This window comes from Neomonachus schauinslandi, chromosome 13 (assembly GCF_002201575.2).
Source record: "Neomonachus schauinslandi chromosome 13, ASM220157v2, whole genome shotgun sequence".
Taxonomy (NCBI): Eukaryota; Metazoa; Chordata; class Mammalia; order Carnivora; family Phocidae; genus Neomonachus; species Neomonachus schauinslandi.
In genome coordinates, this window is record NC_058415.1 from 45,775,544 (window position 1) to 45,790,996 (window position 15,453).

A 15,453-nucleotide genomic window follows, 5' to 3' on the forward strand; every position below is an offset into this window, starting at 1 on the left:
ATGGTCTTTCATTGCATCTGCCAAGTGTGGAAATGATGCTGTCAGTTAAGGTTGTCTGAGCAAATATCTTCCAGATGAAGGGCTTAGTAGTACATTAGAATAACATGCTAACCCTTTTCTTCCAGGTAACTGTGTTGGAATCATTGAAAGGAGAGTTCATTTGGAGAGCTCAAAACCAACTTTAATTAATTTCCTTCAACATGTTGGCATGGTCATGTACTTTGTCTTAAAGAAAAATCTGCACTGAGAGAAGTCAGAAAAATAAATGAAAAGAATTTGTGTCAGCCAGCAGTAACAAAAATGGTAGCAAATTGTATTTTGGTTAGTGACAAAAATAAGGCAGAGTTTATACATGGTTTAATTCTCTTTGAGTCATGTAAATGTCTTCATCTCTTTAAGTCTTTATAGGTTTAGAAAAAAAAGATTGTTAATACTTCTTACATAGTTTAAAATTATCCTTTGTTTTGTATATTATTTTAATATCATGTAATGACTTTTTTTAAACAGGTAAAAGATTTGATCCAGACAACAGAAGTGATGCTGTTTATTGAGGAAGTATATTTAAGCCTTCTGCGTCATCCCGTTTTCTGGAAAATTCAGCTTATCCAGCTGACCCTTCAGCTGCTGTGTGTCTGCGAAGTCAGCTTAACAATAACTGGGGAATGCTCATCTTTAATTCACCTTTTAGAGCACAGTGTTGAACTTCTGAAGGAGGTAAGGAGAATACGAGATTTTAACACGTCAGTTCTCTTAATTGGGTCTTTCGGTAGCAGGGTGCGTGTGCTCTTTTACTTCATTGATATCAAAGGTGTTTTGATCAAATACCATGAGATCATACTATTAATGTACTACTATTGTCATCTGTTATAAAAACAAGTCATTACATTTGGAGCACCAGTTAAGGGTCTACCACTGTGGCATTTTTTTTTTTTCCATTTATGTGTGTAGAACGCAAGTCTCGAACACCTATTATATGCCAGACCCTATAGAATACATACATAAAAAGACACTTCCTGTGACCTCAAGAGACTTCCAGACATGCACATAAATAATTTAAGTAACTGGCGTCCAATAAGGTGAATGCTTCTATGGGAGTATATGTAAAGGGCAGCGGGAGTACAGGTTAAGGGAAGTTGGGCATGAGTTCTGATTTGAGGAGGTCTGCCTAGGAGTTTGCCTGATTCAAACCAGATGTTGGGGGGCATTCCAGTTGTGGAATAGCATGTGCTCAAACACAGACACATGAGCAAGCAGAGCAGGCAGGACATGTTCAGAAGACAACATCTGCCATATTGTTGACAGATGAAGGTGTAGGAGATAAGGCTGGTCTCCCACAAAAGGTCTTGCATGCCACATGAATGAGTTTACGATTTTATCTTCTAGGCAATGGCATGCTATTGAAGACCTTTCTGCATAGAGGTGCCCTCAGATTTTTGTATATGAAAGATCGTTGTAGGAGATTGGAGGAGGTTTTAGAGCAGGGCTACACTACTAGGGCAGGAAGTGAGGAGGCATGTCTTACACTGCGGGTCTGGTCTTAAACTACCACAGTGTGCGTGGCTTAAACAACACAAATGTATTTTTCACACATCTGGAGACTAGGAAGTCAAAGAACGGGTGCTGACCAACTGGATTCTGGTGAGGGATCTCTTCTTGGCTTATAGATAGCTGCCTCCTTGCTGTGTTCTCACAGCATGGGGAGAGAGCAAGAGAGAGCTATTATTTCTTTCTAAAAGAACACTAATCTTACTGGATTTTGGCCCCGTTGTTATGACCTCATTTAATTTTTTAATTACTTCTATGCTCCAAATGTGGTCAGGTTGGTAGTTAGGTCTTCAACATATGTATTTGTGTGGCAGAGGCACAGTTCAGTCCATAGCAAGGGACTAATTAGGGGAAGAGAATAGGAAAGAGTAGAAGAGGGAGGAGATGAAATCAACAGGGCTTTGTGGCTGATTAGATGGTCAAGGAGAAGTTCCTTGGCAGAGTCTCCACTGTCTCTTGAGCAACTGGAGGGTGCCCTTCACTTTGAGAAATGGTAGCTGATATTGGAGGGAAGAGGATAAATTTAGATATGCTTGGTTTGAGGTGTGTATGGATCGTGGATAGTTGGATATGTGCTTTTAAAATTCAGGATAGAAGCTTAGGCTAAAGGTATAGATTTGTAGACCTCTACTTCGAGGTGGGAGTTTTACCCATGGGATTACGTTACATGGGTTTTCATGGAACTCCAGGGGCTAGAGTGTACTGAAAATGAGGAGAAAGTGTGGCCAGAAGGATTGTATGATAAACAGAAGAGACCGAGGAGATGAAAATCAGGGAAAGGAATGTCTCAGAAAGGAGAATGGTCAACAGCGTCATGGAGAGAGTGTTTAAAGTAAGGTATGGAAAGAACTCTTAGGGTGCAATAAGTAGAAGTTTATTGTTTACCTTAGAGGAAGCAGTTTCAGTGGAGGGACGGTGGTGAGAACCAAATCAGAATAAAGGAGTAAATGCTAGGTGGGAAACAGAAACTGAATGTAAATTTTAATGGGAAGTGGGAGCCAAGGAAGGCTCAAGTAAGTCATTTGTCAATTTGTCAGTCTTGTGATTAGCATGGTTTTACATCTGCTGGGACGTTGTAGGTAATATTATATATTATATCATGATATATTGGTGTTATATATTATTATGTGTAATAGTAATATATGATATATATTATGTAGTTATATATCTGTTATCTGTTATATAATCTGTTAGCTCTAGTATATAACATGTTATATATAACATGATAATCAATATAGATTAAATGCCTATTCAGATGTATATTTATTGTATATAATCATACCTATTGATATATAATATATGCTGTATATGATATATTTTATAGATAAGATATGGAAAACATGTAAAAATACCGTTCTTTTTACATTTTGGATGTTAACCCCTCATCAGATATGTCATTAGCAAATATCTTCTACCATTCTGTAGGTTGCTTTTTCATTTTGTTAATGATTTCCTTTGCTGTGCAAAAGTTTTTTATTTTGATGCAGTCTCATTTGTTTTTGCTTTTGTTGTTCTTGTCTGAGGAGACATTGAAAAAATACTGCTAAGACCAACATCGGATTGCTTACTGCCTGTGTTTTCTCCTAGGAATTTTATGGTTTCAGGCTTTAATCCATTTTGATTTTATTTTTGTGTATGGTGTAATGCTGTGGTCTGGTTTCATTCTTTTGCATGTAGCTGTCCAGTTTTCCCAACACCATTTATCGAGGGATTGTCCTTCCCCCATTGTATATTCTTGCCTTTTTTTTGTTGAAGATTTATTGTCCATGTGAGCACGGGTTTATTTCTGAGCTCTCTGTTCCGTTCTGTTGATCAATGTGTCTGTTTTTGTGTCTGTACCATACAGTTTTGATCACTATAGCTTTGTAGTATAATTTGGAATCTGGAAGTGTGAGATCTCCTCCAGCTTTCTTACGATTACCTTGGCTATTTGAAGTCTTTTGTGGTTTCATACAAATTTTAGGATTATTTGTTCTAGTTCTATGAAAAATTCCATTGGCATTTTGATAGGGATTGCACTGAATCTTTAGATTGTTCTGGGTGTTAGGGACATTTTAACAGTATGGAATATCTTTCCATTTATTTGTGTCTTCTTCAGTTTCTTTCATCAGTGCCTTATTGTTTTCAGAGTATAGGTCTTCTCCCTCCTTGGTTAAATTTATTCCTGTGTATTTTTTTTTTATACAATTGTATATGGTTTTTTTTTTTTAATTTTCTCATTCTGATAGTTTAGTATTAGTGTATAGAAACACAACAGATTTCTGTATATTGCTTTTTATATCCTGCAACTTTACTGAATTCACGTATTGTAATAGTTTTCAGCAAATAGTAACAGTTTTCTTTCTTTTTAATTTGGATGTCTTTTGTCACTTTTTCTTGCCTAATTGCTGTGGCTATGATTTCCTATACTATGTTGAATAAAGTAGTGACAGTGACATACTTGTCTTGTTTCTGATCTTAGAGAAAGCTTTTAGCTTTCACCATAGAGTATGATTTTAGGTGTGGGTTTCTCATATATATCCTATAGTATGTTGAAGTATGTTCCCTCTCTACCCCCCTTTTTGAGAGTTCTTATCATAAATGATTGTTGAGTTTTGTCAGATGCTTTTTCTGCATCTATTGAGGTGATCATATGATTTTTAGTCTTCGTTCTGTGAAGGTGGTGTATCATGTTGATTTGCAGTTGTTGAACCATCCTTGCATCCCTAGAATAAATCCCACTTGATTATGATACATGATCCTTTCAATAAACGGTTGTATTAGGTTTGCTAATACTTTGTTGAATTTTGCACATGTGTTCATTAGGGGTATTGGCCTGTGGAATTACACAATATTATAATTTAGAACAATAGTGATGCCTGTGAAAGTCATATTTATAGTGTCTTCCTTTTGCTCAATATTTAACAATTTAGAAGGAAGTAAATATGAATAGAACTGTTAAAATACTTGTGTTTTGTAATTTTTTACCCCCACCTCTGGCCCAGTGTTTCTGAGGTTTAACCAAAAAATAAGAAAGAAAAAAAAGCCTAGGAAAACTAATTTGCAAACCTATCTCCTTTAGGGCTACATGCACTGTAATTTGAAACAAAATAAAGTAGAATAAGACATTCTTATTACTGGGGCACCTGGGTGGCTCAGTCAGTTAAGCGTCTGCCTTCGGCTCAGATCACGATGATCCTGGAATCCCAGATCAAGCCCTGAGTGGGGCTCCCTGCTCAGCAAGGAGTCTGCCCCTCCCCCTGCTCCATTTCTCTCTCTCAAATTAAAAAAAAAATCTTTAGGGGCGCCTGGGTGGCTCAGGCGGTTAAGCGTCTTCCTTCCAGGGTCCTGGGATCGAGTGCAGCATCAGGCTCCCTGCTCAGTGGGGAATCTGCTTTTCCCTCTACTCCTCCCCCCTGCCCGTGATCTCTCTCTCTGTCCTAAATAAATGAGTAAAAAAATCTTAAAAAAAAAAAAGACATTCTTATTACCTAGGCTAGGGCTATATCTTTCCTATATCACTGAGTTTACCAGCTGGATATGCAGTTCAAATATTAACATTAACTTTTCTTTTCCCCTTTGTTATTTTTATATTCTTCTATTGGAGATGTTTCCTTGCATTGTGAAAATGGATGCGTTCCTTATGCTATATTAGTTGCAGTGGATTTAGTCTTGGTTGAGTTATTTTTCGCTCTATTTGAGTGGTTATAACCCAAGGTCCTTTTCATTACTCTTATCAGCAAAGTTAGGCAAAAAATGATACTGATTGTGAGGAGACTGGGTAGCTGTCAAAGGGAAGCAAGAGCTAAACAGCCCATCTTGGGGAAGGCCAGGACCCCGTGCTCTCGAAGACCTCGGCATCAGCTGACTCTGTTCCACTCACCTTTCTTCACTGTGTGTGTCTAAGTACTTAGTGCCTGCATCATTGGTGGTGCGCACTGACAATCTTTCATTGGAATTGAGGACAGAAAGTGTGGACTCCAAGGTTTGCTGCTATCAAAAGTCCTGTGACATCTGTGGCCCAGTGTAAAGGCATTTCCTCCTCTTTTGTATTTTACTTCCTTGCTCCAGATAGGCTCTGAATTAGCCTGGGTTCCTCCAGAAGTAGTCCCCGAGTTTCCGTAATGTCAAGAGCAGAGCCAGTGTTTCCACAAAAGCCAGGGTTTATGCAACAGGAGTTTATCTGCAAGGGTGATGCCAGGAAGCAAGTGGGAAAGGGACAAGAAGCGTGAAATGCTGGAAATGGGAGAGGTAATGCAGATATTACCATGTTGCCCAGTGCTATGAACAACCAATTGCTTGATCGCACAGAATATTCTGAGAAGTGTTATGAAATATGTCTCAGAACCCTTCAGAAGGATCCAGATGAAGGAGGGAAGCATTTATCCATGGGCTTCTCTTGTCAATTTGTCAAGCCCCAGTGGGGCTTTAACTGTCCTGTCCTCTGGATCTTTCACTGGTCTGGGGCAGAAAGCACAAGTTACAGTAGCAATACGTATAGGGTTACAAATGGCATATGAGATGTTTAACACAGTCTTTTATTAAAAGACATCATGAAGTGCTACCGTTATTTGGTCTCCATTAAAAATCAATCAAACAATAAACTTCTCAGAACTGTAAGCAATTTAAGCTTATTTAGTGTAATCCCCTACTATTCCTTCATTTTGGTGCCTTGCTCTCTAGGTCATTTCCTTTCACCCTCCATTCTGAACAGGCCAGTGTCCCCCTTCTTGGAGAATGCCATTTTCACTTGGTCCTTCCCACCTTTAAGTTCCATCCGCTTAGGGGCCCTTAGGTGGCCCAGTCAGTTAAGCATCTGACTCTTGATTTCTGCTCAGTCATGATCTCGAGGTCATGAGATTGAGCCTTGCATCAGGCTCTGTGCTGGGCATGGAGCCTGCTTGAGAGTCTCTTTCTCCCTCTGCCCCACCCCCGCATACTCTCTCTCTCTCAAAAGAAAAAGTTCCATCCACTTAGCATGTTCCTAGTACAGATCAGAACCCCAAAATGCTACTTTGTGGCCCTTGCAGTGATAGCTTGTGTGAAAAAGGTTTTCGAGTGTAGCCTTAGTATAAAGTCATACTTTCATTTGTCTCTGATCTTGGTAGCCAGGAAATTTGAAATTTAAATGACCTTGCTGCGTTTTCTTTCTTTTTTAAATGGATATGCAGAATATGAAATGAAATTTAGGAAACGATCATGGCAAAGAATGGTGTGGTGGTATATATAGTAAGTGTATTGGTTTCAAAAATGCATTGATTGTCCTCAAATAGCTGTTGCTTTGTTGTTCTCAACTAAATTTCAAAGCACTGAGCAGGTATAGGCTCAAAGACACAAATTAGAAAATATTCCATTAAAACGATTTAATTTTCTTCTTTTGCTGGTTTTTAAAAGTCCATAAACAAGCACTTGGGAAGAGTTTGCTGTTTGTTTTCACTTTTTAAATGGTAAAACTGAGATGTAGCTCTGTATTTATTTTATACTTATTTGTGCCAAAGTTAGTAGCACCTCCAAGATTGTAACTTCTGAGTTTGTCAGACTAGTTTGTTTTCTCCAAGTGTTTTTTTTAACATGTGGCTCTACCTAACGTTTCTTTCTTTTTTTTTCTTGCCCACCCTCTGATTCATAGATACTTCTGCTCTGCAGTTGCGTGTGTAAAATTTCAGAATGAAGTAATTTTAGCGAAGTGTATTGGACCTTTCTTCTTTAGTTACAGAATATGTTAATGTTTTCTTTATTTAGAAGGCTCAAATAACATCTTGTATCTCTTGTAATTTACTTATTAGAACTTAATATTCACATCCATTTTACTTTTTCATTTCATTGATACACTTGGTGAAAAATAATGATTTTCAGTTTCTGTGGTTATTGCTTTGTTACATTTAAATATGCTTAATAGATTACTGTAATTAAAAAAAAAATCTCTGCCTCCTTGGGTATTACTGTTTCTTTGATTAAAATAACATGATTTATTTATTTTTATTTTTGAAGATTTATTTATTTCAGAGAGAGGGCACGCTTGAGCAAGCAGGGTGGGGAGGGGCAGAGGGAGAGGGAAATAAGACTCCCCACTGAGGGTGGAGCCCAACATGGGGCTCGATCTCCACAACCAGAGATCATAACCTGAGCTGAAACCAAGAGTGGGATGCTTAATCGACTGAGCCACCCAGGCACCCCAAAATAATATGATTTATTAAAATCATTAAGTGTAGTTCTTTATGTACGTTATATAGATGAATCATGCCTGTATTAGGTGATTAGACAGTTGATCTCCTTTTCAGAAATGAAGTATTCTTTTAGTATTTCAGGTAGTTTTTCACTAATTTGAAAGACTGTTTTTGAATACTTGTCAGTCTGTTCTATTAAGGTATATTCTCTTTCTTTTTAATTATTTTTCTTTTTAAAGATTTTATTTATTTGAGCGGGGGGAGAGAGAGAGAGAGAAAATGAGTGAGGGGGAGGGGCACAGGGAGAAGCAGATTCCCCGTGGAACAGGGAGCCCGGTACAGGGCTGATCCCAGGACCCTGGGACCATGACCTGAGCCGAAGGCAGTCGCTTAACCAACTGAGCCACCCATGTGCCCAGGCATTTTCTCTTTAAATTAATTTGGTGTATAGCCCCTGCTCTTCGACCAGATATAACATTTTGTGTTTTTGCTGTGTGATTGCTGTGGAGTCACCATCCTTCCTGGAGCAGAGCTGGCTTATTGTAAATAACTTTGTACAGTAGGTTGATGATCTTTCATGTTAAATATACTCTTCCTGGATACATGTTACTAAAAGCCATGGCTCTGGGAACTTCTTCAACTCCTTTCTTGTTTTTGTTTTAGGATTTTCCTGTTGAACTGGTCACGATTGGAATAGCTTTACTTCTGCTACAGACTCCAGCAAGTCAGCAGAAACCAATCCTAAGTCTAGGTAAATAAAAATAGCCTCACAAGAGTAAAATGTAACTAGAACATAAGTGTTGGCAGGAGTCTCTTGAGCTACATATTATGCTATCCTAGAAAGTCCTGTATACTTTTGAGTTTTTGTTCTAGAATTTTCCTAATTAATCATTCTGAAATAGAACTTTGTTTTTCTTACCGACAAGGTGTTTTGTGCAAAGGCTCCATATACCATAATTTACCAAGTATCTCGGCTGTCCTAAGAGTGAGGAATGGGACTAAAGGCGGGTAAAAATGTTCCATTTAAAAATACGGTATAAAATCAAGTTGATAGGTCTGGCCGATGGCAACCAAGTCACACCTTTAAAATGCAGCTTTTATGCTAATGATGCGTCTCTTTACTCTGGGTAACATCTATATAGTAATGGAGGATCTGTCTAAATTATGTTGCATGGTGCCATCAAAAAAAAAAATGAAATCTTGCCATTTGCAACAACGTGGATGGAACTAGAGGGTATTATGCTAAGCGAAATAAGTCCATCAGAGAAAGACAATTATCAGATGATCTCACTGACATGTGGAATTTGAGAAACAAGGCAGAGGATCATAGGGGAAGGGAGGGAAAAATAAAACGGCGAAACCAGAGAGGGAGACAAACCATAAGAGATTTTTTTTTTTTAAGATTTTATTTATTTATTTGACAGCGAGAGAGGGAATACAAGCAGGGGGAGTGGGAGAGGGAGAAGCAGGCTTCCCTCTGAGCAGGGAGCCCGATTCAGGTCTCGATCCCAGGACCCTGGGATCATGACCTGAGCCGAAGCAGATGCTTAACGACTGAGCCACCCAGGCACCCCAAGAGACTCTTAATCTCAGGAAACAAATAGGGTTGGTGGAGTGGTGGTGGGGAGTGGGAGGAATGGGGTGGCTGGGGGATGGACATTGGGGAGGGTATGTGCTATGGTGAGGGCTGTGAATTGTGTAAGACTGATGAATCACAGACCTGTACCCCTAAAACAAATAATACATTATATGTTAATAAAAAAAACAAAAATTAAAATAAATTGTTGCATGGTGCCATGATCTGCCAGTACATCCCCACTCTCATTTTAAAGTGCTTAAAGAGGTAGATACTGATTGTGTAGTTCATTGTGGGCCTTTTAATTCATCATGATTTTGAGGGTGAATTCCTTTTCCACTTAAAGTCTGTCTTAAGAATGGCTGTAGCACGCAGAGGGGGCCCTTGGCTTCCTGCACTCTTTTTGTCTATTGGCCTTGTGCTCATGTGTGCCCTCCTCCTGAGGCTCTTTCTGAACTGCTTTTGCCTTTTTTGTTGATGATGTTGTTCTCCTAGCAGTGCACATGGCATCTTCCCAGAGGTATAATTTGCCAGGGTTGGTACTTCTGACAGCCATAGGTGGTGGTGGTTTTTTTTTTTTCTCTTCTATTTTTTAATTTAAATTCAATTAATTAACATAGTGTATTATTGGTTTCCAAAGTAGAGGCCAGGGATTCATCAGTCTTATATAACACCCAGTGCTCATTACATCACATGCCCTTCTTAATATCCATCACCCAGCCACCCCATCCCTCCCACCCTCCTCCCCTCCAGCAACCCTCAGTTTATTTCCTATGATTAAGAGTCTCTTATGGTTTGTCACCCTCTCTGATTTCGTCTTGTTTTATTTTTTCCTCTCTTCCCCTATGATCCTCTGATTTGTTTCTTAAATTCCACACATCAGTGAGATCAAATGATAATTGTCTTTCTCTGATTGACTTATTTTGCTTAACATAATACCCTCCAGTTCCATCCACTGACAGCCAGGGTTTTGTTTTCTTTTTTAAACAGTTTTATTGAGGGGCGCCTGGGTGGCTCGGTCATTGGGCGTCTGCCTTCGGCTCGGGTCATGGTCCTGGGGTCCCGGGATCGAGCCCCGCATCGGGCTCCCTGCTCGGAGGGAAGCCTGCTTCTCCCTCTCACACTCTCCCTGCTTGTGTTCCCTCTCTAGCTGTTTCTCTCTCTGTCAAATAAATAAATAAAATCTTTAAAATAAAATAAAAAAAATAAACAGCTTTATTGAGGTATAGTTTACTTACCATAAAGTTTACCATTTTTAAGTGTACAATAAAGTGGCTTTTTTAAAAAATGAATTTACAGGGGCGCCTGGGTGGCTCAGTTGGTTAAGCGACTGCCTTCGGCTCAGGTCATGATCCTGGAGTCCCGGGATCGAGTCCCGCATCGGGCTCCCTGCTCAGCAGGGAGTCTGCTTCTCCCTCTGACCCTCCTCCCTCTCATGCTCTCTGTCTCTCATTCTCTCTCTCTCAAATAAATAAGTAAAATCTTAAAAAAAAAAAAAAATGAATTTACAAAGTTGTGCAACCATTACTACAGTCTACTTGTAGAGCATTTCTATCATCCAGTATGTTATGTTGAAAAGTAGGGAAGATCGGCTGTTTAGTATATTGGGAAAGAGTGTTCAAATAGGATAACCAAGAAGATATTGATGATTTCAAATTTGACAAATGCACAGCATTAATACAATGTTATGCTTCTTAATTATTAACACTAGCCTTGATTGTAAATAGCAATTTATAAAAATGCCTGGAAGATTTATAATAAAGACAGAAATGTGTACATTTCCTATTTTATTAAAGATAATGGATTTTCATAATCTCTCAGGGACAATTATGGATTAAGACTAACATTTCGATTGGAATGATACAGAAAACATTTACATGCCCCCTGTACGAAGATACATGCACATTCGTGAAGGTTCCGTATTTTTAAAACTTAATAAAAAAAAAAGACTAATATTTTGGCAGAAAAGGTCAATTAGCAGTGTTAGAGTAACAGGTGTTTGTACTTCATACCATGTTCAGGTTTGACTTCCAAAAGATGAAAAGAAAATATTGGCAACTCACTGAGATGACTTAAAACTTGTAGACCTTTTTTGGTGTTGTGGGGAAATTGATTGATAATCTAGCTCAGAAGCCTGTGAAAAACATCTTTTGGTAAATTAGGGTTCAGATAATTGTGAAAAATATATTTCTGCTTTAACTCATTCTGTTAATGGTCTGGGGGAGATTATATATGTGAGTAAGGTATCGCACATTTGTGTGTGTATTTCTGATGTGTAAGTTGAGTGTCCATGTTAAAAAAAGAATCATTTATGAAAATGGGTTTGATTGTTGCTGGTTATGGACTCTGAGACTTTTCCTGCACACAGCAATTACTGTGAAGGACATCCCTGCTTCACCTCATTTACTAATGCATCTCAATATAATTCTCACCTGGGTTTATAAGGGAAGCATGCACATTGGTCTTCAAATCCACTGATCAGGAACTCAGGTCTTTTGGCTCTGTTGAGAGTAGTGGAAGGACTGGACAATATAAGGACAACAGTTGAATTGTATTTTATTTATTTTTAAAGATATTATTTATTTATTTTAGAGAGAAAGAGAGAATGCAAGTGTGTGTGTGGGAGGGGTAGAAGGGGAAGGGCAGAGGGAGAGGGAGAGAATCTCAAGCAGACCCCACACTGAGCATGGAGCCTGATGTGGGGCTTGATCTCAGGACCCTAAAATCATGACCTGAGCCGAAACTAAGAGTTGGATGCTCAACTGACTGAGCTACTCAGGTGCCCCAGCTGAACTGTATTTTGAAGAAAGTCATATTTACTTAGAGAGTTGGTTTATACTTTATGGTATGTATTTTCTCTAAGAGTATCCTGAAGTTATCAGGAACATACATTAACAGCTTGTTTTAGATAATCATTAATTTTTATGTTCCTTTCTAAAAGGTAAGATCCATTCTCTTAGTTATGGGTCTGACCCAGTTGTAAAGGGGTAAGAAAACTTTTTGCATATCACTCTTAAACAAAGTAGCACTTGGTTGGATTGTGGTAGTAATTTTTTAAATGTGAATTGTTGTTTTGATGAATAGCTTTGAAGCTCCTCTCTGTTGCTGGGGGTCAGAAAATCCCAAGGTCATCCTGGGTGCTAGTGATGCCAGTTCTGCAGATACTGTCTTCTACTGCCTTGGAAGACTGTATATCCATGCATGAAGAAGGTCCTTCGAGGCAACAGTTGGCTTTGAACCTTTTGGAAATGGTACAGCAGGAGTCCTACAGAGATGACCACCAAAAGGTAATGAGTTCAGCCTTGTTTCTCTTATTTATTTTTTTAAAGATTTTGTTTATTTATTTGAGAGAGAGCGATTGAGAGACCGTGTGGGAGGAGGGGCAGAGGGAGCAGCAGACTCCCTGCGGAGCAAGGAGCCCGACGCGGGACTCAATCCCAGGACGCTGGGATCATGACCTGAGCCGAAGGCAGCCGCTTAACCAACTGAGCCACCCAGGCGCCCTTGTTTCTCTTAAATAAAGGTGAAGTGGTAAATGTGGGACTGCTGTTCGTGCAGATAATCTCACCTCCTGATGAAGTATGTTTGGGTTTAAACTCCTCCCCTTGAACTTTACCATTCTGTCAGGCAGTGATGTAGCTATTAGTATATTCTTCTGGACTGTGAGAGGGGAGTGTAAAATAAGTTTTGGAAATACTGTATAATCTTTTTCCTCTTTGAGTTTTCTTAAAAAAAATTTTTTTTTTTAAGATTTTGATCTATCAGAGAGAGCGTGCAAGCACGAGTAGGCACAGTGCCAGGCAGAGGGAGCGGGAGAAGCAGGCTCCCCACCGGGCAGGGAGCCCGATGCGGGGCTCGACCCCAGGACCCCGGGATCGTGACCTGAGCCGAAGGCAGACGCTCAACCGACTGTGCCACCCAGGCGTCCCTTTCTTTGAGTTTTCTGATATTAGTTATTAAAGGTCCTGAGAAATCCTGCAGAAAAGGAACTAGTTCCGTTTAACCGTTGCTCCTCCAACACATTTGAGCAAGGAATCCTTTTTTCTTATCATATTCTTTAATTTAGCATTTTATGCAGCATGTTGTTATTAAATCTGGGACAATCCAAGGTGGGAAATCTCCTCAAATGCCTGAAAATTCTGGGATCTGTGAGACCTAAGACTTGATTTTTTAATATGTGGCACCTTAGGCCATTTTCCTTGGCAAAATGGCTCTTTATGTATCCTGCGTGGTCCCCTCCATTGCTACCTTCACTTGGAAGACTGCCGGTCTCTCACGCTGCATCCCTGTTCCCCTTGCTACACAGACCTCAGTCGGCTTTGTCCGTCTCACCGTTTCTGTCATGATAATGTAAAAGTATTGTCAACGTCTGGTTAGTGGCTGGGTTCTGGGCCCACGTTGGTTAGACATTTTCTCTTTTGGCATTTGAGTATTGCCTTCAGTAAAATGTAGTATTACTTTCCCAGCTATGAATTTGATGGGGATTGAATGAGCATTAAAGCAGTAAAACTGGTGAAACATCTTATGTCTCCGCGGAGAAAGATAGTATATAAATGCAGGCGAGAGCCAGTCGTTTCATCTGCAAAAGCAGGCATGCATCTAATCGTGTGTTGTTAAATGTGCTAGCAACAAAAATACAGGCACTGTAATTCCTGGTTTGAGGGCGCAGCAGAAGCTAGCCTATAGGCAAATTGACCATACTCTACAGCATCTGAATTCCTAATTGCTTGTCTAAAACTTTCAAACTTAAAGTAGATACCTGAGTTGCATTAAGAGAAGGAAATTTTTGCCTCTGCCCCGATAGGACAGAATGTGGCCCAAATTTTCTAATAGCCTTTTACTTTCTGTTGTGGTTTGCTCCTGATTGGGTTCTGGATGGGCATGGGGACAGGGCAGGATGTACTGATATCTGAGAGTTCCGTTCTTTCAGCTCACAGGTGATACTTACTGAGAGTCGCCCTGACTCTAATTCATGAGCACTCGCTTTACTATTTGCTCACGTGTGTGAATCTTACTCATTAACACTAATAGCTGGACTTTCTCTTCAGCAGCTTGTGTAGGGGGAAGAGGAAGGGATACTATTAGGGCTATAAACATTCTCCTGATGATAGCGTGCTGCTTTATGGAGGCTTGGAGTGGAGACATGATCACCGTTTTTAAAATTGCAAGCCACAGTTTGCTGTTGGCTTTTCTTCCGCGCCTGTCCAGGCCTCTATATTCCAAACACACCTATAAATTTAACAGGATGCAAACTCTCCACGTCTCTCTCTGAATCTTTGCTTTTGCTCACAATGCTCTTCTGTCTCCTTTGCCTTGACTGCTCATTCCTCAAGACCCAGCCAAATGTTCTCAGCCTCCCGGAGTCCAAATTCATGACCTCCTTCTTGGCATCCCCAGCTCTTTTAATATTACTCAGTTGTGTTGTATCTTAAGTAAGAGGGCTACGTATATGTTCTGCAAACTCATTGAGGGAAAGGATCTTGGCCCTTCTCACACTTGGCCTGTATTTTCTAAGCATGTTGAAATTGAAATTGCAACAGTTGTTGAACTTTTTGTGTTTTTTTTTCCACATGAGTGTTTTTGCTTTATCGTTGTCACATGATCATAGATGAGAGCATTCAAAGTCTTTTAGCCAGTTGTTAATGGAATACTCTGATTTTCCACATACTTAAATAAGCTAGGGTGTTATCTATTTAACTTTGCATCCTCAACACCTGACACATTGTTTACCACATGATAGACATTTAGTAAACTTCTATTCACTGAGGGATGTGTGCTTCTCATAAGGATATGGAAGATTGTTTTACCATCTCCACATATTATAGAAAGACCTTTGTATAAAACACAGATCTTGTTGCTTTTTATTATTTCTTTTTGGATGGGTGACTCTGACTTAGCATGTTTGATTTAGAACTAGAGCACTTCTTAGGAAGCACAATTCCTCTGGGGAATGAAAATAAGGTTAAATGTTCTGTACCACACAATTCTATATTCCCTATCCATTTCTGAAGTGTTGATAGCCATGAAATGAAACATGTTTTAACTTCCAGTTTCTAAGAATTAAAAAATGTAAGCTATCAAAACAACCACTCATCTTCTTTTAAAAATTAACATAATCTAATAAGCTTTTAATATTTTTTAGTGGTGTGTGGAAAACAGGATTCCTTCTATTAGGCTATTAAATGT

General features: G+C 39.3%; 1 protein-coding gene across 1 annotated transcript in view; it reads left to right on the forward strand.

Annotated features, from left to right (window-relative positions):
- FOCAD (focadhesin) overlaps nt 1–15,453 on the forward strand; it is a 282,029-nt gene that overhangs the window by 59,335 nt on the left and 207,241 nt on the right. The window contains exons 8-10 of the mRNA XM_044920455.1: nt 508–714; nt 8,355–8,442; nt 12,352–12,554. Coding sequence (XP_044776390.1) covers nt 508–714; nt 8,355–8,442; nt 12,352–12,554 — 498 coding nt within the window. The remainder of the gene's footprint in view (nt 1–507; nt 715–8,354; nt 8,443–12,351; nt 12,555–15,453) is intronic.